General features: G+C 43.1%; 2 protein-coding genes across 2 annotated transcripts; both read left to right on the forward strand.

The window, feature by feature from the left end:
- The first annotated feature begins 3,843 nt into the window (after positions 1-3,843).
- Positions 3,844-6,770, forward strand: LOC143857088 (uncharacterized). The gene is made up of 3 exons (XM_077367360.1): positions 3,844-4,056; positions 5,446-5,682; positions 5,784-6,770. The coding sequence occupies exons 1-3, from the start codon at positions 3,844-3,846 to the stop codon at positions 6,768-6,770; spliced, it is 1,437 nt and encodes a 478-aa protein (XP_077223475.1).
- Positions 6,771-16,798: 10,028 nt separating this feature from the next.
- LOC143857089 (uncharacterized) lies at positions 16,799-17,497 on the forward strand. The gene has a single exon (XM_077367361.1). It carries the CDS (start codon positions 16,799-16,801, stop codon positions 17,495-17,497), a length of 699 nt encoding a protein of 232 aa, XP_077223476.1.
- Positions 17,498-23,995: the final 6,498 nt, after the last annotated feature.

Raw genomic sequence — 23,995 nt, forward strand, 5'->3', positions numbered from 1 at the left:
TGAACAGAGGAAGAGAGGGATTAATGGCCGGAGTTGGTGGCGGGATTCGGCTGTGGGTTATAGGGGATGAGGATGGTGGTGGTTGGGTTTTGGAGGTGGGTTTGGGTCGGATTTTGGAGGTGGGTGGAGGAGTGGGTTTGAAGAGTGGGGACCGTGGCTGAGATGAGAACGGGTTTTGGAGGTGAGGGTGGAGGATGGAGAAAAAAGTGGTGGCGATGGCTCGTGGTGGAGGCCGGAATCCATGGAGGCTGCGATGGTTTTGCCGGATTCCGGCAAACCCACCGGAGAAGATGGGTAGATGGAAATGGGTAGAGGAGGGTAGGTGAAGGTGATGGAAGAAGAAGAAGAAGATGGTGGCTGGCCTCAAAACCCCTCTCGTTCTCTGCAATCTTCCCCCTTCTCCTCCCTGTGCGAAAAAATTCCTTGCGGCTGCAGAAATGGGGTTTCTCTCTTGGGGAGAAGAAAAAAATAAAAATAAAAAATGAAGACCCCTCTCCTCTAGCCCTAATTCGATGGTCTCTTATAAGACCAAAAATATTACCCCTCCCCCTCTTTCCTACGAGTAGTCCACCTCTAGTATATTTATGGCTATCCTTTGTATTAGCAGAGGGTGGTCCAAGTAGAAAACAGGGCACATTTTCTCTTCTTTTCTGGATTGAAATGGGCACCTTCCTGAATGGACAATCCACTCCCCTTCTGCCTTTGCACTATGCACACTGCACTACGCTCGTTTGCTAGGCAAACCCTGACGGTTTTCGACAAAATTTGGCGGACACATTATTGAAGTTCTAAACCAGGTTAGGGCATATTTGGGAACACTAATTCACTTATTTAGAGGAACCTTATTCGGAATGACAATTTGGGGTTCGGTCAAAATGGGGTGTCTACAATAACCCCCTGGCAAAATCGCTATGCGCAGCGGAATAAATCGCATAGTTTGACATTATTCTTTAATTTTGCCCTTAGCCCAGGATTTCTAGGAACTAGATTATAATTTGGTGATAAAATAAATAGATAAAATTATACCTTTGTAGAAGTTACCATGAAGAAGATCGTCTGCTTGATCTACTCCCTGAATTGCCACGAACGAACTTTTCTCCGCAGACACCACAAGTTGATCCAATGGGATCCTTTGATCTTCACAGATGAGATAGAACAACTCTTGTTTTACTTTTAGATGTGATTGAAATAAGATCCAATGGATGGATTATCTTAATTCAAGATGGAGCTTTAATGGTGTTTTAGAAAACTTATGATAGAGAGAGAGAGAAAGAGAGAGAGAGAGAGAGAGAGAGAGAGATGAAAAAATGATTTTTTACTTCTAAAGATTTTCTTGTCGGTTTTTTTTTTTCATATAGGGTTTTTATAGAATTCCAAATTCAAAATTCCAAGTCCCTTAAAACTCTCATAATAGAGATTTTGTTCAACTAGGAAACAAAGTTTCCATAAAGTTGTAACTACAACCCAACTTCCAACTAGTGTTGGACGTTTTCTCCATCCAAAAAAAACGAGTGCAATATTTTTGTTGCTATCCAACTCCTAAAAGATCTCCAAAAATATCCCCCCTCTTTATGGATAAGGACGAACTTTTATTTTGTAGGACACATAATCTAACAGGGGTTGCCAAGGCCTCAACCCTAACCCAAACCGAAATTAAATCGGGTCGGAAAACCCTAACCCAACCCAACCCGAGAAAATGCCAACCCAACCCGAGCCAAAATCGGGTTGAACCCGTCGGGTTCGGATTGAACCCGACCCAAGTTGCACCCCTAGGTTGATAACTTTGATGATACAAATATACAATACAAGGTCGGCCCCAATACTAAAATCAAGTGTCATATACAGTGTGAATGTACTTCCTTTCAAAAACTTTAACAGGCAAAAGTATAAGCATGGGCCTTTTGTTCATGGATAAAGCCTCCCCCTATGTTGGATCTTAAAATGATCGGTTAGAAGTAGGGGTGAAACTTGGGCTGGGTTGGGTTGAGCTTTCATTAAAAAATCGATTGGAATAAACCCAAACCTGATCCAATTTTAGGGTAAAAGCTCTATCCGAATTCCTAAAAATTGACCCCAGTTGCACCCCTAGTTGGAAAAATGCTGAGACTTACTGATAGGACATAAATACGGCGGGACCCTCAAATCTCACTACGTGTCGCCCATGCGGCAAAGGAACCTAATCATGATTAAGGAGGACATTAATATGCGGTAAAAACACGCAATCTTGCCACGCGTCACCCTTCGCCTCTAAAAAGACTTCATCATCACGATTATGGGAAAGATCACACAACAAAACCGCGCGTGCCGTCGAACCAGGGAGGCAGCCCAATACAACGAAAGAAGGTTTTCTCTCTGAAATGATGAAAAGGTCCATGTGGCGCTCCAAGAAAGGGATTTACATACGAGACCAAAGTATAAAAAGGAGGGGCCCCGAACGAAAGGGCTGGAATCCTATCCCCCCTCAAGGCCGGCCAAAGGGAAGAAGATACTCTAAAAAATGAGGCAACATCAAGTTACTGAGATTTGCTGACCCTAAGTAAGAGAGGGGAGAGAAGTTCTAGACGCTTTAATCCCATCCCCTCCCCCTTCTCTTCCTACCCACTGCCTCCGACTCGTCCACCCAGATGCCAAAGAAAGAACCCGCATATTGGTCTTGGTAAACCTGATTATACCTCAACCATTTCTTGTTGTTCATTACATTGTTGGTCCAGAATCTGACTTGGGTGTCGAAGTGGTCGTCCGGACCCACCCCGGACCTCCCTGACCCCTCTATTTGTGATTGCAGACCCCAGCGGAGGCTCTCTACCCACCGCGCGATCGCAGACCCGGATTCCAACGCCATCATATTGGCGCCATCCGTGGAACTCATTTGAGCTTGAACGCTTCACGACGATGAGAAACCACACCCAACAGAAAAAAACAGGAGTAATGACCAGGAGCCAAGCCCAGCATGCACAAACTCATGTCTCAAATTCGGGGAGCCGAACTCGCAGGCCTCGAGGCTAGCATCAGCCCGCCTCTAGCACATCACAAATGGTCCCTACCATGAAAATGTTCAACGAACTTCGCCAAGAGCTATTTCTACGGTTACCTCCACCACCAGAGCCTCCGGCCCCGGAGATGCTCCCAGCAACACATGATCGGATGGAAGCCTACGACGAAGACGACCGGGAGTCGCCAGAGGAATGTCATCACCGGTGGAGGCGCGCGCCTATCCGGCGGGCACCCTCCCTTTCGACAAATAGCCCTTTACCTCCCCCAGCTGGGAAATATCAACCAAACGCCGGGAAACCAGCTACCCAAAGCCATGCCCCCTACTCGGACGGCTAGATTCCAAGAGTTGCCTTCGGTACGGGCGGAGGAAGTAGCTACCTCGGCGCAATTGCCAGGGCTAGACCAACTGGTCGATCTGCAGAGACAGATCTGAGAAGTTAAACGAGAAATGAAGAAACCCTATGCCCACGACATCCTGAACGAATGGGAAAGAGGAACGACGTCCCCATTCACCGCGGAGATCATAAAGACCCCCGTGGAAACATGGATAGATCTCTCCCGATTCGGTTGTTACGGTGGGAGCACAGACCCCCTAGAGTTCCTCCAAACTTTTAGGAGGGTAATGGCGCTCCGAGGCGCATCGGATGGATTTATTTGCATAGCCTTTGCCTCTTTGCTGAGAAAAATCGCTAACGACTGGTACCTGCCTTTGGAGCCAGACTCCATTGCATCCTTCCACGAATTCGGAAGGAAGTTTACCGCGAGGTTTGCCAACAATCGCCTCCGCCACGATCCGGCGGACGCCCTGTTGGCCCTCGACAAGGAAGGAACGAGACCTTGAGAGACTTCATGCTGAAGTTCAACACCGAGCTGGCTCAGTTTACCAGCATCGATGTCCAAATAGCTTTCGCAGCCCTAAAGCACACTACCACCGACCAAAATCTCAAACTGCACCTCACCCTCAAGCCACCACGGGACCTACAGGAACTCGAATCCAAAATTAACAAGTTCATACGAGCGGAAGAAGCATGCGTACAAGAACGAAGCCGAGCCGGCCCCAAGGTAAGAAAGAAAGAAGATAGAAGGGGGACCGTTAAACAGCGGACCGAAGAAAGACAGGCAAACTGGAACCCCATCCCCGTCTTTGAGAGATTAGGAAACGCTCCCTTGAAGGCCCCCTCTCCCATGTCCTGTTCGCCATCAGAGATCAGGGTCTTCTAACCCCCCCCCCCCCCCCCAAGAAAATGAGCATGGACCCCAACAAGCGGTCCACCGGAAGGTTTTGCGAGTTCCATAGGGACCACTAGGGTTGCAACTTGGGTTGGGTTTTACCCGGCCCGCATTAACCCGGCCCGAAAAACACATGGGTCGGGTTAAAAAATGATGGGTCTCGGGCTGGGTCGGGTTTGGAATTTCAAAACCCTAGTCATTTTCGGGTAGGGCCGGGTTTAAATGCAAAAAACCCGAAAACCCGGCACTAGTTTCTGTTTTATCATTTAAAATTTTTAACACTTTATAACGTACTGTCACTAAAGTCAAAACCTACACTACTTTTAATATTTTATAAAGTACTGTCACTAAAGTTTAAAAAGTGTTGAAAAATAGAAACCTACCCCTTCTCTCTCTCTCTCTCTCTCTCTCATCAATTTCCCAACTTTCCCTCTTTCACTTTTCAACCAATATTTTCAAAATTTCAGTGTTAGCTCTCCCAAAAAGAAGCTTTTCTATGGTTTTTTGTTTTCATCTGCGATTGTAAACTCTCCCAGCAAAGAATGATCGAATTTCGCCCAAAACGTATATAGAGCAAGAACCTCCCCATAATCGGTGAGTTTCTGCTTTTATTCACATTTTCCCATTCATTTCAGCTGTAAAGGGGGTTTATGTGTCACGGCTTCTGATGTTTTACACAAGCTATGCATTTTCGTTTGTAATGTTGTGTTAAAAAATTAGTAAACTGATGTATTTTTAGGAGCAGGTTTAAGCGAATTGTCGTCTTCAAAAATTTAGTTTTGCACGAAGAAAAAAAAAAGACGACGATGGAAAAAAACCCGACCCGGCCCAATAAACTACCTCGGGTAGGGCCAGGTTTAAGAATCCCGGGTTTTCAAAAAAAAAAAAAACCCGACCCGAGATAGTTTCCCGGGTAGGGTAGGGTTTTAAAAAACCTGACCCGCCCAACCCGAGTTGCAACCCTAGGGACCATGGCCACAAAACCGACCATTGCTTCCCCCTCAGACTCCAGTTAGAAAAACTGGCCTAGGAAGGTTACTTGAATCAGTACCTCAGGAGCCCCGTACGAATTGAGCGCTCGCACGAAGCGCATGGAAAGATCAACATCATCGCAGGAGGACCTGCAGCAGGGGGCCAACAACAGCCGGTCGGTGAGTATACGCAGAACGGGTATTCTCCCTAGAAATACCTTCCAAAAATGCCTGGATGGATCCTCCCCAGGAAGACCAAGTCATCTCTTTCTCTTCCAAAGACTTCAACGGACTGCAAGTTCCGCACGACGATGCGTTAGTAATCAGGTTGATCATCGCCAACTTCGATATAGGAAAGATCTTGGTAGACACGGGGAGCTCTGTCAACATGCTGCACCTTGGAACCTTCGAAGAAATGAAATTGGGAGAGGGAAGACTGGGGCCCGCGGAGTACTCCATCTACAGGTTTTCTGGGGCGTCCGTGCAGGTCAGCGGTAAAATCGATTTACCCGTAACCTTCAGGTCATATCCCATCCAAAAAACCATTATGGCCACCTTTTTTGTCGTGGATATACCTTTCACTTACAGCGCCATCATAGGACGTCGGGCCCTGAGAGACCTAAGAGCAGTAGTTTCAACCCCTCACCTCAAAATGAAGTTACCCACTCGGACCGGGATAGGAGAAGTCCGAGGGTAGCAGATGATAGCACACCAGTGCTACGCAGCGAGCTTGAAAGAAAGCAACACTCCTGCCAAAAATTTCACGATCGGGAGCGAAGACCCCCGAGAGCGTGCCCACAAGGTCAGAGGGAGCCAATTGAGGAACTAGACTCCATCCCTATATCCGAGGACCAGCCAGAGAGAGAGGTCCGAATTGGTTCCTTACTAAAGGGCACCTTACGGGACCAAATGATCAACTTCCTTAGAGCCCACAAAGATGTATTCGCGTGGTCTGCCTCTGACATGCCCGACATACCCGCGCAAATGACGGTTCACCGGTTGAACGTAAATTCAACCCTCAAACCTGTCCAACAAAAGAAAAGAAACTTCGTGGCAGAACGACAAACTCACATCAAAGCGGAACTGGAAAAATTACTACAAGCCGGATTTGTCAGGGAAATCCGGTATCCCGAGTGGCTGTCCAATGTGGTCATGGTAAAAAAGGCCAATGGAGGCTGGCGGGCCTGCGTAGACTTTACCGATCTGAACCAAGCCTGCCCAAAAGACCCCTACCCCCTTCCACGCATAGACCAGCTCATCGATGCCACTTCCGGACACGAACTTCTCACCTTCCTAGACGCCTTCTCCGGCTACAACCAGATAAAGATGCACGAGCCCGATATTCCAAAAACTGTGTTCAGCACTGACCAGGGCGTCTACTGCTATACTGTCATGCCCTTCGGGTTGAAAAACACGGGGGCCACATACCAGCGGCTCATGAACAAGCTATTCCAGAGGCAGATAGGTAGAAAAGTGGAAGAATACGTGTATGACATGCTGGTAAAAAGCCTGGAATCCCACAAGCACATCTCCGACCTCCAAGAAACCTTGACACTCTGCGGCGAGCCCGGATGAAGCTCAACCCAGCAAAGTTAGCCTTTGGGGTAGCCTCCGAAAAATTCTTAGGATTCATGGTTAGCCAAAGAGGCATCGAGGCTAACCCTGAAAAGATCCAAGCCATCTTAAACATGGAGCCCCCGGCAACGGCAGTAGAGGTACAGTGGCTTGCGGGACGGGTCGCCGCCCTCGGCCGTTTTATGTCCAGATCAACGGAAAAATGCCAGCCATTCTTTAAGCAGTTAAAGAACATAAGGGAGTTTGAGTGGACCCCGGCCTGTCAAGAAGTTTTGGATGCCTTAAAACAGTACCTCCAAACACCGCCAGTGTTGACCAAGCCTGAGCTCGGGGAAGAGCTGTTCTTGTACTTAGATGTCAGTCCTACGGCGGTAAGCGCGGTACTGGTTAGGCAAAGAGACAAGCGGGAACATCCGGTGTAATACGTGAGCAAGATCCTCCATGGTGAGAAGGTCCGGTACCTGGATAAAGAGAAGTTCGCCCTTGTCGTCATCATCGCCGGCCGGAAGCTCTGCCCCTACTTCCAGACCCACCCCATAATACTTCTAACTGACCAACCCCTCAAAAAATTCTACAAAATCCAGAGACCTCAGGAAGAATGGTAAGTTGGGCCATCGAGTTGGGAGAATTTGACATACAGGTCCGATCGAGGCCGGCCATCAAATCTCAGGTCCTCGCCGATTTTATAGTTGAATTCACCACCCCCGCCACTGAACCAATGATGATGGACGAAACCGGGGGCCCCGCCGAGCCAACGGTCCATGGAGACAAATGCGATCGGCCTAGATTACCCGAAGATGACAACGAGGTCCGCTGGACCGTGCACGTGGACGGGTCAGCTAGTAAAGGAGTGTGCGGGGCAGGAGTGGTCCTCCAGGGCTCGGATGGATTCAGAGCAGAGTACGCCCTACGACTAGACTTCAAAGCCTCCAATAACGAGGCTGAATACAAGACCTTATTAGCAGGGCTGAATCTAGCCACGGAACTGGGCATAAGGAAATTAAAAATCTACAGTGATTCACAACTGGTGGTCGAACAAGTAAACGGGACGTACGAGGGCAAATAGCTCAGGATGAAAAGATACCTCCAGAAGGTAAGTGAAATACTCAAGAGGGGGGGTGAATTGAATTTAACTCAATATTAGGCCTTTTGAAAATTATCTATAAACCCTAATTGGAATTTTTCTTCACTTAATTAAATATTTGGTTAGTGCAAATATAATTGAAAGAACAAAGTGAAATGCCAAACCAAAACAATAATGGAAATGCAAGAGTGAGAAATGACACACCGATATATAGTGGTTCGGCCAACGGCCTACTCCACTCTACTCAAGGTCGCACTTGAGGGATTCCACTATTGGAGACCTCCACGATGCCCGGCTCCGAGGCGGTTACAATTCCAAGGGATATTAAACAAGGATGCCCTTGCACCTTTACAAAGACTCTCCTTCTCCGCCGAGTTCTAAGCGGTTGCTCTCTAGGGAATTAAAAAGGGAATGCCCTAGCCACCTATACAAGATTTGAAAGAGAATAGCTTGGCTTCTTCTTGAAAGCTTGATGCTCTTTGTAGACCCTTGATTGCTCTTCAAAGATGGTGATTTGCAAGTGAAAGCACTACTATATCCAAACTCAAAAGATTCACAAGTGAAAGGCAAGTTTGGGATGAAAAACAAAAACTCAAGCTAAAATGGATTGCAAATGTTTTTTATGCTTAAGGATGTTTTTCAAAGATCAAGAGAGAGAGAAAAACTTCTCTACATATTGTATTTATAGCCTCTCCAAAGAATATGACCGTTTGGGGGTGGAAATATCAAAATACAAGAATTAATTCGAATCCCAACGGCTATATTCTGAGCTGTCGCAGGGTTCTCGGAGTTCCGAGAATCATTCTCGGAGTTCCGAGAATTCTCGGAGTTCCGAGAAATATTCTCGGAGTTCCGAGACAACGGCCAGAAGAAATAAAATTTCTACTGGACCATTTCTCGGAGTTCCGAGAAATTTTCTCGGAGTTCCGAGAAAATGTCCAGATGCTACTGGACCTTTTCTCGGAGTTCCGAGCTCGGAGCTCCGAGAAAAATTCTCGGAGTTCCGAGAAGCCTAAAAATCCGCAGTTTTCGAGTTTTATTGCTTGTTTGATTTTTAGCTTTTGGAACTCAACTCCTATGGTTATTTTGGAATGTTTATGAGGGTCCCAACATGTTGGTCCACCACATAACCATTCACTAATGCATTTTAAGTTCTTAAGTGTTCTTTGAAAACCAAGTTGAAAACACTTTGAAAAACGTTTTGCCTTGACTTGAAAATCTAAAGAGAAAGGATGTACAATGATACCTATGTAGCTTTCAATTTCTCTTTAGTCTTGGTCTTCAATTGATCTTCCATCTTGTGTATGCTTGCTTGAGAGATGAGGTGAGCTTCACTCAGCTCCTTTGACTCTTGTATGGGATATCTCCAAGCATGACCATGTTGTGTGTTGGTTTCTTCAATGATCAATCCTATCTCAAACACAACACTTCAAAGCAAATTGATTAGTATTCAAAAACACAATCAATTATGTTTAGAATCATCAAAACAAGATAGGAGAGTAGACCCTTGGGCTTACAATCTCCCCCTTTTTGATGATGACAAACAAAATTGATTATGAGGTGTGTGTGGAGTGACATAGTAGGCAAGTGAATACTAGAACTCCCCCTCAATATATGCACACATATAAATGATACAAGTTATAAGCAAGTGGTGCATATAGTCAATTGAATAGATAATCAATTTCAAACTTCTCCCCCTTTTGTCAACGACAGAAAGGGTATAAAAAAAAATTTAGGAGTGGATAACTCCCCCTAAATCAATGCTTATGGTATAAAAATATATAACCAAGTAATGTACATATACCTGTTCATGATCGAGATGTTGACATATGTCAAGATGTTAGGTATTTTAATTAAAGTGAAGATACCTCTCCAACTTAGAAAAACTAAGAAGGCTAAGAATATCAATTGAGTGATTTTTAAGATTAAAAATTTGACATCTCATTCATGCAGATACTACCAAACAAAGATTATATATATAAATACTGTATAGATAAGCTGGTTAAAGACACAAAGTATTTATTTGGCAATTTCTTTGATTTGATCCGCACTCCATATGTTTAAGGCACTTCGGATATAGCAAATTCTATCATCACTAAGGGGTTTTGTAAAGATATCCGCTAATTGTTCTTCAGTGTTGATATATTTTAAGCAAATATCCCCTTTTTGTGAGTGATCTCTGATGAAGTGGTGCCTAATCTCAATGTGTTTTGTTCTTGAGTGTTGTATGGGGTTCTTTGTTAAGCTTATAGCACTAGTATTGTCACATTGGATGAGAATATTTTCTATTTTGATTGCATAGTCCATCAATGTGCTTTTCATCCATAGGACTTGAGCACAGCAAGCTCCAGCTGCCACATATTCTGCTTCTGTTGTGGACAGAGCTACTAAATTTTGCTTCTTGCTAAACCATGAAACAAGTGATTTACCCAAGAATTGGCAAGTCCCACTAGTGCTTTTCCTATCTACTCTACATCCAGCAAAGTCTGCATCTGAATATCCGATGAGAGTGAAGGAAGATGATCTTTCATACCACAGTCCTAGACTTTGGGTTCCTTTTAAGTACTTGAAGATCTTCTTAACTGCCGATAGGTGAGATTCTTTAGGATCCGATTGAAATCGAGCACAGAGACAGACAGTAAACATAATGTCTGGTCTGCTGGCTGTCAAATAGAGCAAACTACCTATCATACCCCTATACAATTTCTGATCCACAGATTTGCCAAATTCATCTTTTTCTAGCTTAGCAGTAGTACTCATGGGAATTCTTGATGTCTTACTGCTATCCATGCCATACTTCTTTAATAACTCCTTTGTATATTTTTCTTGATTTAAAAATATTCCATTTTTTGTATTGTTTAATTTGGAGTCCTAAGAAGTAGGTTAACTCTCCCATCATGCTCATTTCAAATTCATTTTTCATTAAGGTTGCAAATTCATCACACAATTTTTGATTAGTTGAGCCACAGATGGTATCATCCACATAGATTTGGACAAGGAGGATATCATGATTTTCTCTTTTGATAAATAAGGTTTTATCCACCTTTCCCATCTCGAATCCCTTTTCAACTAAGAAAGTGCAAAGCCTCTCATACCAAGCTCTAGGAGCTTGCTTTAATCCATATAAAGCTTTATCAAGCCTGAAGACATGATTTGGATGTTTGAAGTCTTCAAAACCTGGAGGTTGCTCAACATACACTTCCTCTTGGATATAGCCATTTAGGAAGGCACTTTTGACATCCATTTGATATAGTTTAAATCCTTTATGAGATGCATATGCCAACAGTATCCTAATAGCCTCCATACGGGCAACAGGAGCAAATGTCTCATCATAATCTATCCCTTCCTCCTGATTGTACCCTTGGGCTACAAGCCTAGCTTTATTCCTAGTGATAATTCCATTTTCATCCAATTTATTTCTATACACCCATCTCGTGCCAATGACTGGATGATCACTAGGTCTAGGTACTAGCCTCCACACTTTGTTCCTTTCGAATTGACTTAGCTCTTCTTGCATGGCCATCAACCAATATTCATCCTTTTCAGCTTCCTTGATGGATTTTGGTTCTAATTCGGATAGGAACGCCAAATTGTTACTCACACTACGATAGTATGATCTAGTTCTTACTGGCAATGTGGCATCACCTAAAATTTGGGATTCAGGATGATCTACCAATGTTCTCCTATCCCTAGGCAATGAGTCATCATTTTCATTTTCCACTTCCTCACTAGGTAATGTATGACTTGTTGATGCATGAGGAGGAGCACTCAATTTTGGAAAAAGATGTTCAATGGGTTCATCCTCATCATGTGGCATTTCTTGTGGTGTTGGCTCTCTTTCATCAAATGTCACATGCATGGATTCTTCTACTACTAGGGTTCTCCTATTAAATACTCTATATGCCTTGCTATGAGAAGAATACCCTAAGAATATTCCATCATCCGATTTCCTATCAAATTTGTGTAGATTATCTTTGATGTTTAAAATAAAGCATTTACATCCAAACACTCTAAAGTAGCTTATATTTGGTTTCAAGTTTTTCCAAAGCTTATAAGGTGTTTTCTTAGAAATTGGCCTTAGATATACCCTGTTTATGATATAGCAAGCGGTGCTAACCGCTTCCGCCCAAAAATATCTAGGGAGATCATTTTCATGCAACATAGTTCTAGCCATTTCTTGGAGAGTTCGATTATTTCTTTCTACTACTCCATTTTGTTGAGGTGTTCTAGGTGCGGAAAAATTATGTTTTATGCCATGTTCATTACAATAAGTGTCAAAATGTACATTTTCAAATTCAGTTCCATGATCACTTCTAATGTGGGAGATGGCAATACCTTTTTCATTTTGAATTTGATTGCACAATGTAAGAAAGTTTTCATAAGTTTCATCTTTATGTCCTAGAAATATGACCCATGTGAATCGTGAGTAGTCATCAACAACTACAAACATGTACCTCTTTCCACCTAGGCTACTAGTCTTCATTGGTCCAAAAAGATCCATATGAAGTAGCTCCAAGGGGTAGGAAGTTGAAATCATATTTTTAGGTGCAAAAGAGCTTTTCAATTGTTTTCCTAATTGACAAGTTCTACAAATGTGATCCTTGATGAATTTGAACTTAGGCAATCCTCTAACACTTTCTTTTGAGGAGAGGGTCGAAATGAGATCCATTCCGGCATGACCCAACCTCCTATGCCATAGCCAAGAATCCTCACTTATGGCATTTAGACAAGTTACATTTTGAAGTCTAAGATCATCTAATCCGATTGTGTAAATGTTATTGTCTCTTAAACCTATGAATTTGACTTCTCCATTTATCTTATTTTTAACAATGCATTTATCGGGATTGAAGACAACTTCAAAACCATTATCACATAATTGACTAATGCTAATAAGATTATGGGACAAGCCATCAACAAAGAGTACATCATGTATGGGAGAGGTAGAGTTACCTATGGTGCCTTCACCTTTGACTTTTCCTTTCTTATCATCTCCAAAGGTAACTTCTCCACCATCCTTGAGTGATAGGGATGCGAATTGAGTGAGATCTCCGGTCATGTGTCTAGAGCATCCACTATCAAGGTACCATGTGTTCCTCTTGTTGTGGCTTTTAAGGCATACCTACATAGGAATAGGCAAGTGAGATCCCTTAGGTACCCAAATCTTCCTAATCTTGCTATGTTCATTTGTTTTCACTTTAGAGTTCAATTTGATCTTATCTTGTTTAGCATGCAAGCAAGCAACTTTATAATGACCTAACAATCCACAATAAAAGCAAATTTTGGTACTACTAGAGGAAGTCTTTTCAAGTTTGTTTTTATAGTTAGATATTGTGGTATTCCATCTATGTCCAAGTCCACTTTTGTCACTTGACATTCTTTGAAGATTTACAAGTTTATCCAATTTTAATGAACTATTTTCAAATTTTTCAAAGAGTTTCTTGAGTTCATCATATTCAAAAGATAGTTTACCGTTTTCATGCTTTAGTTTGTTATTTTCAATAGAAAGATTTTGTCGATTTTCATTCAAAGTCTTAATGGTAGCATTTAGCTTATGAATCTCTACTTTGCATTTTTCATTTTCATCATCTAAGAATTCATGATCCTTTTTTAACCAACCAAATTCTTTTGTCATGTTAGCAAGAGAATTTTCAAGTGATGCAATTTTATCAAATTGAATTTCAAGTTCATCATTTGCACTTTGTAAGGAATCTAAAACTTCTTGTAAGATAATGACATCATTTAAAGTGTTTACCTCATTGTTGTCGTTTGTTGAGGCCATGAAGCACACATTTCTTGCTAATAGGCAATCTTCCCCATCATTTTGTTCGCCTTCGCTTTCAATCTCCTCATCCCATGTGGCGGACATTCCTTTCTTGCCTTCTCTTCTCTTGAAGCGGTTGTTTGAAGTAGGTTCATTGTTGAGTGGACAATCCGGGCGAATGTGTCCAAGCTTCTTGCAACCGTAACATCGGGGTTGAGAAGATCCATCACCAACTTCTTCTTTCTTCTTGAATGGAGGATTGGTCCTTCTATTTCTCATGCCTCCCATGTTTCTTTGCAAGAATTTGATCCTTCTTGTTAGGAGAGCTACTTCATCCTCGATGTCTTCCTTTGCATCTTCACTTTCACCTACATTACAAGCAAAAGCAATTCCTTTTCCTTTTTCGATTTTAGTTTCGATTTCGGGTGCTTTTGTTTTGAAAATCATTTCATGTGTGATCAAGGACCCTATAAGTTCATCTAGGTTCAAAGTGTTCATGTCCTTGGCTTCGGTGATTGCGGAGGTTTTGGATTCCCAAGACAAAGGTAGGGACCTAAGAATTTTAGGTACTAAATCTCTATTGGAAAATTGTTTTCCAAGTCCCCTTAATCCATTTACAAGATTGGTGAATCTAGTGTACATGTCGGCAATTGTTTCATCGGGTGTCATTTGAAAAAGCTCGTATTGCCGAAAAAGATGGTTCATTTTAGATTCTTTAACTTGATTGGTTCCTTCATGGGTGACTTCTAGAGTGTCCCAAATTTCCTTAGCCGAATTCAAATTTGATACTCTATTGAATTCTCCGGGAGATAGAGCACAAATGAGAGAATTCATGGCTTTGGCATTATAATTCGAAGCTTGTTGTTCGGCTTCGGTCCAATCATTTAAATTTCTTGTGGGTAGGATATATTCATTATTAATTGCTCTCCACATTTGATAGTCTTGAGTTAAAAAGATTTTCATTTTAGTTTTCCAAAAACCATAATTTGTACCATCAAAATAGGGTGGCCTAGTGTTTGAATAACCTTCATGATGTTGAGGGTAGTTTGCCATTTTTGAATCTTTACTCTAAACCGGTTAGGGTTTTCAAAAAAAATAGAGACGAGGCTCTGATACCAATTGAAATACTCAAGAGGGGGGGTGAATTGAATTTAACTCAATATTAGGCCTTTTGAAAATTATCTATAAACCCTAATTGGAATTTTTCTTCACTTAATTAAATATTTGGTTAGTGCAAATATAATTGAAAGAACAAAGTGAAATGCCAAACCAAAACAATAATGGAAATGCAAGAGTGAGAAATGACACACCGATATATATAGTGGTTCGGCCAACGGCCTACTCCACTCTACTCAAGGTCGCACTTGAGGGATTCCACTATTGGAGACCTCCACGATGCCCGGCTCCGAGGCGGTTACAATTCCAAGGGATATTAAACAAGGATGCCCTTACACCTTTACAAAGACTCTCCTTCTCCGCCGAGTTCTAAGCGGTTGCTCTCTAGGGAATTAAAAAGGGAATGCCCTAGCCACCTATACAAGATTTGAAAGAGAATAGCTTGGCTTCTTCTTGAAAGCTTGATGCTCTTTGTAGACCCTTGATTGCTCTTCAAAGATGGTGATTTGCAAGTGAAAGCACTACTATATCCAAACTCAAAAGATTCACAAGTGAAAGGCAAGTTTGGGATGAAAAACAAAAACTCAAGCTAAAATGGATTGCAAATGTTTTTGATGCTTAAGGATGTTTTTCAAAGATCAAGAGAGAGAAAAAAACTTCTCTACATATTGTATTTATAGCCTCTCCAAAGAATATGACCGTTTGGGGGTGGAAATATCAAAATACAAGAATTAATTCGAATCCCAACGGCTATATTCTGAGCTGTCGCAGGGTTCTCGGAGTTTCGAGAATCATTCTCGGAGTTCCGAGAATTCTCGGAGTTCCGAGAAATATTCTCGGAGTTCCGAGACAACGACCAGAAGAAATAAAATTTCTACTGGACCATTTCTCGGAGTTCCGAGAAATTTTCTCAGAGTTCCGAGGGAACTCTCGGAGTTCCGAGCTCGGAGCTCCGAGAAAAATTCTCGGAGTTCCGAGAAGCCTAAAAATCCGCAGTTTTCGAGTTTTATTGCTTGTTTGATTTTTAGCTTTTGGAACTCAACTCCTATGGTTATTTTGGAATGTTTATGAGGGTCCCAACATGTTGGTCCACCACATAACCATTCACTAATGCATTTTAAGTTCTTAAGTGTTCTTTGAAAACCAAGTTGAAAACACTTTGAAAAACGTTTTGCCTTGACTTGAAAATCTAAAGAGAAAGGATGTACAATGATACCTATGTAGCTTTCAACTTCTCTTTAGTCTTGGTCTTCAATTGATCTTCCATCTTGTGTATGCTTGCTTGAGAGATGAGGTGAGCTTCACTTAGCTCCTTTGACTCTTGTATGGGATATCTCCAAGCATGACCATGTTGTGTGTTGGTTTCTTCAATGATCAATCCTATCTCAAACACAACACTTCAAAGCAAATTGATTAGTATTCAAAAACACAATCAATTATGTTTAGAATCATCAAAACAAGATAGGAGAGTAGACCCTTGGGCTTACAGTAAGGGAGAAGTTGAAAGGAATGGGGGAAGTCAAAATTCTCCAGGTGCCACGAGGCATGAACGATTGCACGGACGCCCTCTCCAAAATGGTCTCTAAAGAGACCCATAACTTTGGTTCCGTGTACACAGAGATACAGCTTCACCCCAGCATCGATGAAATGCAAGTCTTGGAAATCTCGGCGGGGCCAAACTGGATGGATCCCATAGTACGGTACCTGAAAGACGGGATATTACCCGAGGACAAACTGGAAGCCCAGCGACTGATCGCAAAGGCCGCCCACTATGTACTCCACGGATCCAAGTTATACAAACGGTCGTACACTTGGCCATACCTCCGATGCCTGGTACCCTTCGAGTCAGAATACGCACTACGGGAGGTACACGAGGGAATCTGCAAAGACCACGGAGGCGGAAGGACTCTAGCCTAGAAAATCATAAGACACGGCTATTTTTGGCCTACGATCCTCAGAGACGCCTAGGAATTCGTCAAAAAGTGCGGCCCATGCCAGAGATTTGCCATCACCCCCCGTCAGCCGGCCACCCCCTACACCTCAGTAGCAGGGTCGCTGCCCTTCGCCATGTGGGGCATGGACTTACTCGGCCCATTCCCAAAAGCCCCAGGAGGGCATACAATGTTATATGTGGCCATCGATTATTTCACCAAGTGGGTCGAGGTTAAAGCTGTGGCAAGACCAAACTCTAAGGCAATAGAAAAGTTTTTCTATTATGACGTGGTCTGTCGCTTCAGCATCCCAAAAGTGATTGTAACGGACAATGGACCCCAGTTCGCAAGTGCTGAATTTTGCAAGTTCTGTGATAATCTGAGCATTGAACACCGGTTCGCCTCCGTAGCGCGCCCTCAGGCCAATAGACAAGTAGAGGTAACCAACAGGATCCTACTCCAGAGTCTCAAAAAGCGGTTGGGAGAAGCAGGGGAAGTGCTAGGTGGAGGCGCTCCTCAGCATCCTCTGGGCCTACTGGACAACACCGCAGGCCGCGACAGGGGAATCTCCCTTCAGCTTAACCTTTGGGGTCGAAGCGGTCATCCCTATAGAAATTGCCTCTCCACTTTCCGCATAGAAAACTATGACGAGCATGAGAATTCCGAGCCCCTCCGGAACACTCTCGACCTTGTCCTGGAAAAGAGAGAGCAGGCCGGTCTCCAGATCGCCTCCTACCAACAAAAGGTGGCGCAATACTACAACTCCCGCGTGAAAAAGGGCTCGGTAAAACCCGGAGATCTGGTATTACGGCGAGCAGAGGTATCCAACCGCTGAAACTCCTGAAAGCTCGCACCAAAATGGGAGGGACCCTACAAGGTCGCTCGAGCGCTCCTCCCCGGAGCCTATCAACTTGAACACCTCAATGGAACCCCAGTCCCTCGAAGCTGGAACATGGACAACCTCCGAAATTTTTATCAGTAAGAAGGAAGGGTAAGAACAGTGTTTTCCTTTAAATTGTTGCATGTGTTTTGTTTGTCTTTTTTTGTTATTTGCAGCACAAACCTATGTATTTCCTTTTGCGATCAATGAAATTGCATTTCCTCCTAAACTATGCGCATCTCCACTTTTCAGCCCATGATGTAAGCGGGACTAAAAGAACACAGGGAGTGAGACAGAGGTAACATCTGGGTTGATCCCCCTGAAAATACCCTAAAATGCTTCTTATGAAAAAAAAAGAGACCTATCCTTTTTAAAAGGCCAGGCAGGGCCCATCAACTCGAGCTGATCACTCGAGAGGAAGATGGCCTTTCCACAAACAAGATGCCCTAAGGTGACACCCCGCGAGGGCGCAGTAGAGGTATTCTTGCCGACGAAATTAGAAATCAACAATGTTCCATCAAGAAGAAACCTGCAAAAGGGCTCAACCACCCTATACAGTGTCACGTAAAATATGCAGGAAGCAAGTGAACCTTCCTTTCCAGGTTCTCCAAAAAAAAAAAAAGAGAGTGCAAAGAGTTATTACAGACCCATCACATCGACCTCAAACAAGCCCTTAAAGAAACAAGGTTCGCCGAAAATTCAAAAGTGGTTGCACTCACCACCTTACTGTCCTCCTGCGGGAGCTTCGGCGTCATTAGAGACGTTTGGAGGGCCACCAGATCATTAACCGGTTCCCCGGCATCTGCCGCCCCCTTGGGGAGGTCCTCCAGGACAGTCTCCTCGGCAACATGCAACAGCTTCTCCAGAGGGAAAGAGGGATCGACGTCACGAACACGCCGTCGGCATTCGATAAAAGCCTTTATCTCAACATCAACGCTAAACGCAACCGCGGCACTGAAGAACTCCTCAGAATCTCACCATTCCTCTCGTACTTTTACCAGCTCCTCAGCATGCGGCAGTCGGGCCACCAACAGGTTATTCTCCGCCTGGTCCCTCCCTTGCTCAAACATCTGGAGCTGCCCCTGAAGGTTCTTGACAGTGTCATCAAGCACCGCCTTCTCGGCTTGGGCCTTCTTGAGATCCTCGCTTAGCTTACGGATGCGCTCTTCAAAAGCACCCATCTCTGACTCATCCTTGATCATGTACTGCAGCATCTTCCTGGCATAACTCTGAGCCTGCAGAATCTCACCACAAACGTACCATTAGCAGTTCACCACATGCAATCTCAAGACAACAGAAGAAACAAAAGTCAACCACGCAATACTCACGCGGGATATAGAATGAAGGTACCGGCCCCCCAACGCCCTACGGGGGAAGTTCTCTAACTCGACCTCATCACCAGGAAGGACATTCGTCAACCCCAGCTCTACCCCAACCAGTGGATTCGAAAGGACACTGTCCTCAACACCAATCTTCCACTCCGGTAACAATGTGCTAGAACCTCCATTCTGTCCAAGAGCAACTTTGTCATGACCAACCCCTCTAGCTGGCTGGGCATGTCCTCTACAGGTACGGTGGGAGCACGGCCAGGCCGATCGGTTTTCCCTTGAGTGGCGAGAGGTGGAATGACCCTCTTGGCAGGAGGCTCCAACTCCTTAGAAGGAGATATTGTCGTATCTTTCACCCCAACCGAGCGGCAGGAGGAGCTAGATGGCACGGGCTCGAGAAGCCTGGCCGCCGACCGGTCTTTCTTTGCCGCGGCCATGAAACCGGAAGGAATCTTCGGCCGACCAGATGGACCCCTCGTCGCCTCCACCATGACCCCCTTCCCTTTGGCGACGTCATCGGAAGAAGACATACCTGTCACCAAACAAAAAAACAGCTTAGGAAAGAACACCAAAAAAGGAAAAACCTAGAAAAATTATTACCAAGGAAAGGGGCTCACCACGATGACTAGCTGAACTCTCCCCCACTTCCTCACCCGTCCAGCGGGCCCTCCTCTCTATAGCACCAAGCAGACCATACCTTCTCAAATTCCCCTCTCATCTAAACTCGGAAACATCAATAGCCTCCCCAGAGGCAAGCCTCTCCAGATCAGACTTGCTATAATCAGACTCGTTGGGGATGGACTTCCTTCGCCACTCGACAGAGCACCTCCAGGACCTAGGGAAGCCCCAACCCGCATCCGACGGAGGGATTATGAACACATACTCTTCTTTCCACTTCTTAATGGAAGAAGGCAAGTTCGCCGCAATCTTCACCTGAGGACGCTGGGTCGGTACAACCAGCTGTCCTCACCCTTCACCAAAGGGCTAAGGGCGATGCAACTCCTAAGCAGAGGGAGGGTAGGCTGAATCTTGTGAAGGCCGGCCTTGGCCACAAAGGCCAAGAGAGTGCGCCACGCACCAGTTGGGAGGGGGCCACCCGATAAAATTCGAGGGCCTTGACTACAATGCCCAAAAGCGGGAACCTAACCCCTGTCCTAAAAGCCTCCACGTAAAAAGCCACATCCTCCTCCGTAACACCCTCACACACCCCATCCCGAGAAGAAGGGACCCTAATCCCGTAATCATCAGGAATGTGATACTCCTTTCTAATCCTCTTCGCCGCCCCTTTCTCCAAGAAACTCTTGCACGACGCCACCCGACCAGGGCGGATGACAGCACCGGACCTGATATCCCTAATCTCCTCCTCGCGAGTAGAGGAAACTCGAGCGAGGGGTTCAGAGGGACCGGTCCCCGATGACGAACCGGAAGCCCCAGGACTATCTTCCAACTCCCTGGGCATCTGTTCATCTCGAGAACTGCCACCCCCGCCTTTTATGAACAGCCTTCTTTTTCTCGGCGGGGCCCTCTCCACTACTTCTACTGACTCATTAGATGGACTTTGAGAACCGGTTGCATCAGACATCGTAAAATAATCAGAAATCAGTTGAAACAAAAGGCACGGAACTCACCGGTGCGAATAATGAAGAGGAACAAAAACCAGAGAAGAGTTGACGAAGATCGCCCACCGGACAAAATCGCCGCAGAGAAAAGCCTACTTCACCCAAAGAAGACGAAGAAATAAGGCGAAACAATCCCTAAAAAGCCTACTTAGCTAGGGTTTTGACACGTGTCGTTCAACCTCCCTCCCTTTCTGTAAAGACCCGGCCCCACACGGGCCTAGAAAGTTAATAACCTTAATTAAATCTGGACCGTAGATCCCTAGACAAAAAAGCACAGTGTATTTTCAATTTTTTTAGTATAACCAATTTTTTGGGCATTAGATCTTGTCCGTTCGACATGATTTTGGTCCCGGTAGATGGGTATTTCGAATACCTATCAAACGGACCCAAGATTTAGCGATTCGGACTTGATTTGAGTAAGTTATGACCTTTTTTCTATTAGGGTTAAGCATAGTTACGAGTTTTGTCTTATTAGGTAATTTTTTAGGAGTGCCAATATTAAAATTTAGTATTTTTCTTTTTAATTAAGTTAAGTAATAAGATAAAAAGTAAAGAAACCTAGAGAGACTAGGAAACTAACTAACTATTAGTAGTTGATTAGGAAACAACTCTAAACAAAAAGGAAAGCTAGATTTTATAAAAGACCCTTCACGTGGTTCTCCCCTCTCACGCACACCCAAACCATAGATAGAGAGAGAGAGAGAGAGAGAGAGAACAGAGGGAAAGAGAAAATAGAGAAGAAGAGATCCTTGATGGCTTTTCAAACACTTTGATCCATGTAAGTTTTTGTAATGATCTAGGGTTTGTTTTCTTTTAAAGATGAAAACCTAACGAGAAAGGATCTTAAAGATTGATAGAGATAAATGAAATCTTAATCTCTTTCTTTCGAATAAACTATAGAAACAACTATTTTCTTTCGAATATAAATCTAGAATACGATATATGTTATGAACGTAATTTTTCCTTTCGAATTGAAATTCCTAGGTGGTCTTTATAATAAAGATGATGGTCTTCTTTTAGATAATTTATTGAGTGATGTGTAATATGGATAATATCATTTTTTTTAAACCAGCCCATGTGTGTGGAATTGAAAACCCTTAAGTGGCTGACTTTTTGCATGTTTATACTAGTATCAATTTTATATCTTATAAAAAAATCAGATTTATATGTTTATGAAATTTTTTTCAAGAAATTCCTCATGTATGCTTACTATATATATAGGTTAGTGATAAATCGACTCCCCAATTGGATAAATCGACTCCCCATGTGTCTATCTCTCTCCTCTTTCTCTCTCTAACCTAGAGGAGAGAGAAAGACACATGGGGAGTCGATTTATCAATTTGGGGAGTCGATTTATCACTCCCCTATATATATATATATATATATATATATATATATATATATATATATATATATATATATATATATATATATATATTAGATCTATATTCTTAGATAAACAACCATATGTGTAAAACTTATGGGAAATATCAGCTGTTTTGATAAAATATCCCACATGTGTAACTTTTTCCAATGCTTTAAGTATGTGGTTTAAAAAAAAACAGCCCTCACGGGTAAACATCGTAAAAATCAACCCTCAAAGAAAATAATTAAAGAGTTATTGATGGGTTTTTTTTTAGAAAACAGCCCATAAACTATTGATATCACCCAAAGGTAATTATAAACAAAGATAATTAAGAATAATAAAAGGATATGGTCTCACATAAGCCTTAGATGTGTGTGTGTCACTTGAAAATATGGATTGAGGAAACTTAGAATTTGGTATATCATTGTGTTTCAGATTCGGTAGCAATCCCTACTCAGACATAGAGGATTTCTTACTCTTTCACATCCCAAATAACTAAGGTAGGTGACGGTAACCTAAACTTGTACTTTTGAGCAATGATTGATTTATATGCATGCAATGAAATTCTTAGTAGACATAGAATTGTTCATGATAATGATGTAGTTAAGATGATTGTTCCTTATTAATATGCATCGTGCTCTCATGTTTTATTATACTAGTAGCATGCAAATGTTGAAAAATGATGCTATGACAGTAGCTTGTAAAAGATGAAATGTTATGATTCCTTGTTAAAGGAAAAAGGAAAATGTGGGAAGCAATAAAATTGCTAAAAATGTCTTCAAGATATTGGAAAGAAGAAAAAAAGGATATGGATGATATGCCAGTAAAACTGATAAGAGACAGAGACATTGGAAAATAATTTGGTGGATTGGGCAGAGGTATGAGTTGTCCAGGAATAATGAAATTCCGAGCCGGCCTTGGATTTTAGCGCACCCCTCCTTGGCGGTAAATGCATCCTCTTAGACCATGATGTAAGGAGGCGGAGTGGCTATTAAGCATGTCGTAAAAATTCCCTCATGCCCACTACCTGTAGACAAGGGTAGTGGACGTATTGGGGGCGGGACAACAAGCTAAGGGAGCTTGATTGTCTTGGGTGAGTAGTCTCATGCATTAATAATGATAATAACAAAATATATATTTCTCACTTGTAAAATGTTGTTGTGTTGCTAGAATAGTAGTTTTAAATTGATTTATACCATAGCATGTCCCCTATTACCGTTCATGATTTCTTTAGAAATAAATTATGTTACATGTTCTCTTATAGAATTAAGTTGTAGGCCTTTAAATTCAAGAGTTGTTTAATTGTATTTGTTTAGGTACTAAATGAATCTGCATAGTTCTTTGAACTAACACCAAAAATTCCCACAGGTTTTGCTACAATTGATGATATTGAGACAAATGCTAATGAAGAAATCGAGAAAAAAAAGGGGTGTGCAAGAGCAAGGATAGAGTAATTGGTGTGGCCGTTTGGCCTTGGCGGCTATTCGTCTTATTCTTAGTTTGTTTTTGTCTTTGGTAATTATGTCAAATACTCTTTAGTAAGCTTTTAAATCAGTTTTCAAATTTGTAAAAAAAAATAAAAATTGTTGTCTTTTATTAAAGATCCGGGTCTAGAGTTCTTTGAAAATCCGGGTCGTTACACTTTCCAATCAGATGGGACGTACACACGTGGCGCCGGTTGGGGAAATCGAGGAAACTGCTGAAAATCGAAGCGTCATTTCTTGCAGCTAAAAGACATTTCTACCCCTACCACTAACTTCCCGAGCAAGTTATCTCTACAACGTTCCCGCCTAAAACAAGGTGAAACGTCATTTGAAGCATCCTCCCCGAACTTGGCCCCACCTGATGAAGGAGAGGGCTCGAGTTTTAAATCGCCCAACCATGCCCGCGATAGAAAGGGGTCGGAACCCAGCAAAAGGGTCCGACATACAATTCTACCAGATGGAAAATACCAAGTACGGTAGGAAATGTCCCGGAACCCAACACAAGTGTTCGACACACAATCCCACAAGATGGAAAATACCAAGTACGGTAGGAAAAGGCTCGGAACCCAGCACAAGGGTTCGACATACAATTCCACTAGATGGAAAATACGAAGTACGGTAGGAAAAGGCTCGGAACCCAGCACAAGTGTCCGACA

Source organism: Tasmannia lanceolata, unplaced genomic scaffold (assembly GCF_043159265.1).
Source record: "Tasmannia lanceolata isolate RefF3 unplaced genomic scaffold, GAP_Taslan_0.1 ptg000024l, whole genome shotgun sequence".
NCBI classification, from domain to species: domain Eukaryota; kingdom Viridiplantae; phylum Streptophyta; class Magnoliopsida; order Canellales; family Winteraceae; genus Tasmannia; species Tasmannia lanceolata.

Excerpts from the sequence above, each read along its gene's own strand:
- LOC143857089 (XM_077367361.1), top strand. The coding sequence starts at position 16,799 with ATGTGGGGCATGGACTTACTCGGCCCATTCCCAAAAGCCCCAGGAGGG.
- LOC143857088 (XM_077367360.1), top strand. The coding sequence starts at position 3,844 with ATGCTGAAGTTCAACACCGAGCTGGCTCAGTTTACCAGCATCGATGTC. Across the intron at positions 4,057-5,445 it reads GAAGCCGAGCCGGCCCCAAG|GAAGACCAAGTCATCTCTTT; the intron begins GTAAGAAAGAAA and ends GATCCTCCCCAG. Across the intron at positions 5,683-5,783 it reads TTTCTGGGGCGTCCGTGCAG|CGCCATCATAGGACGTCGGG; the intron begins GTCAGCGGTAAA and ends TTTCACTTACAG.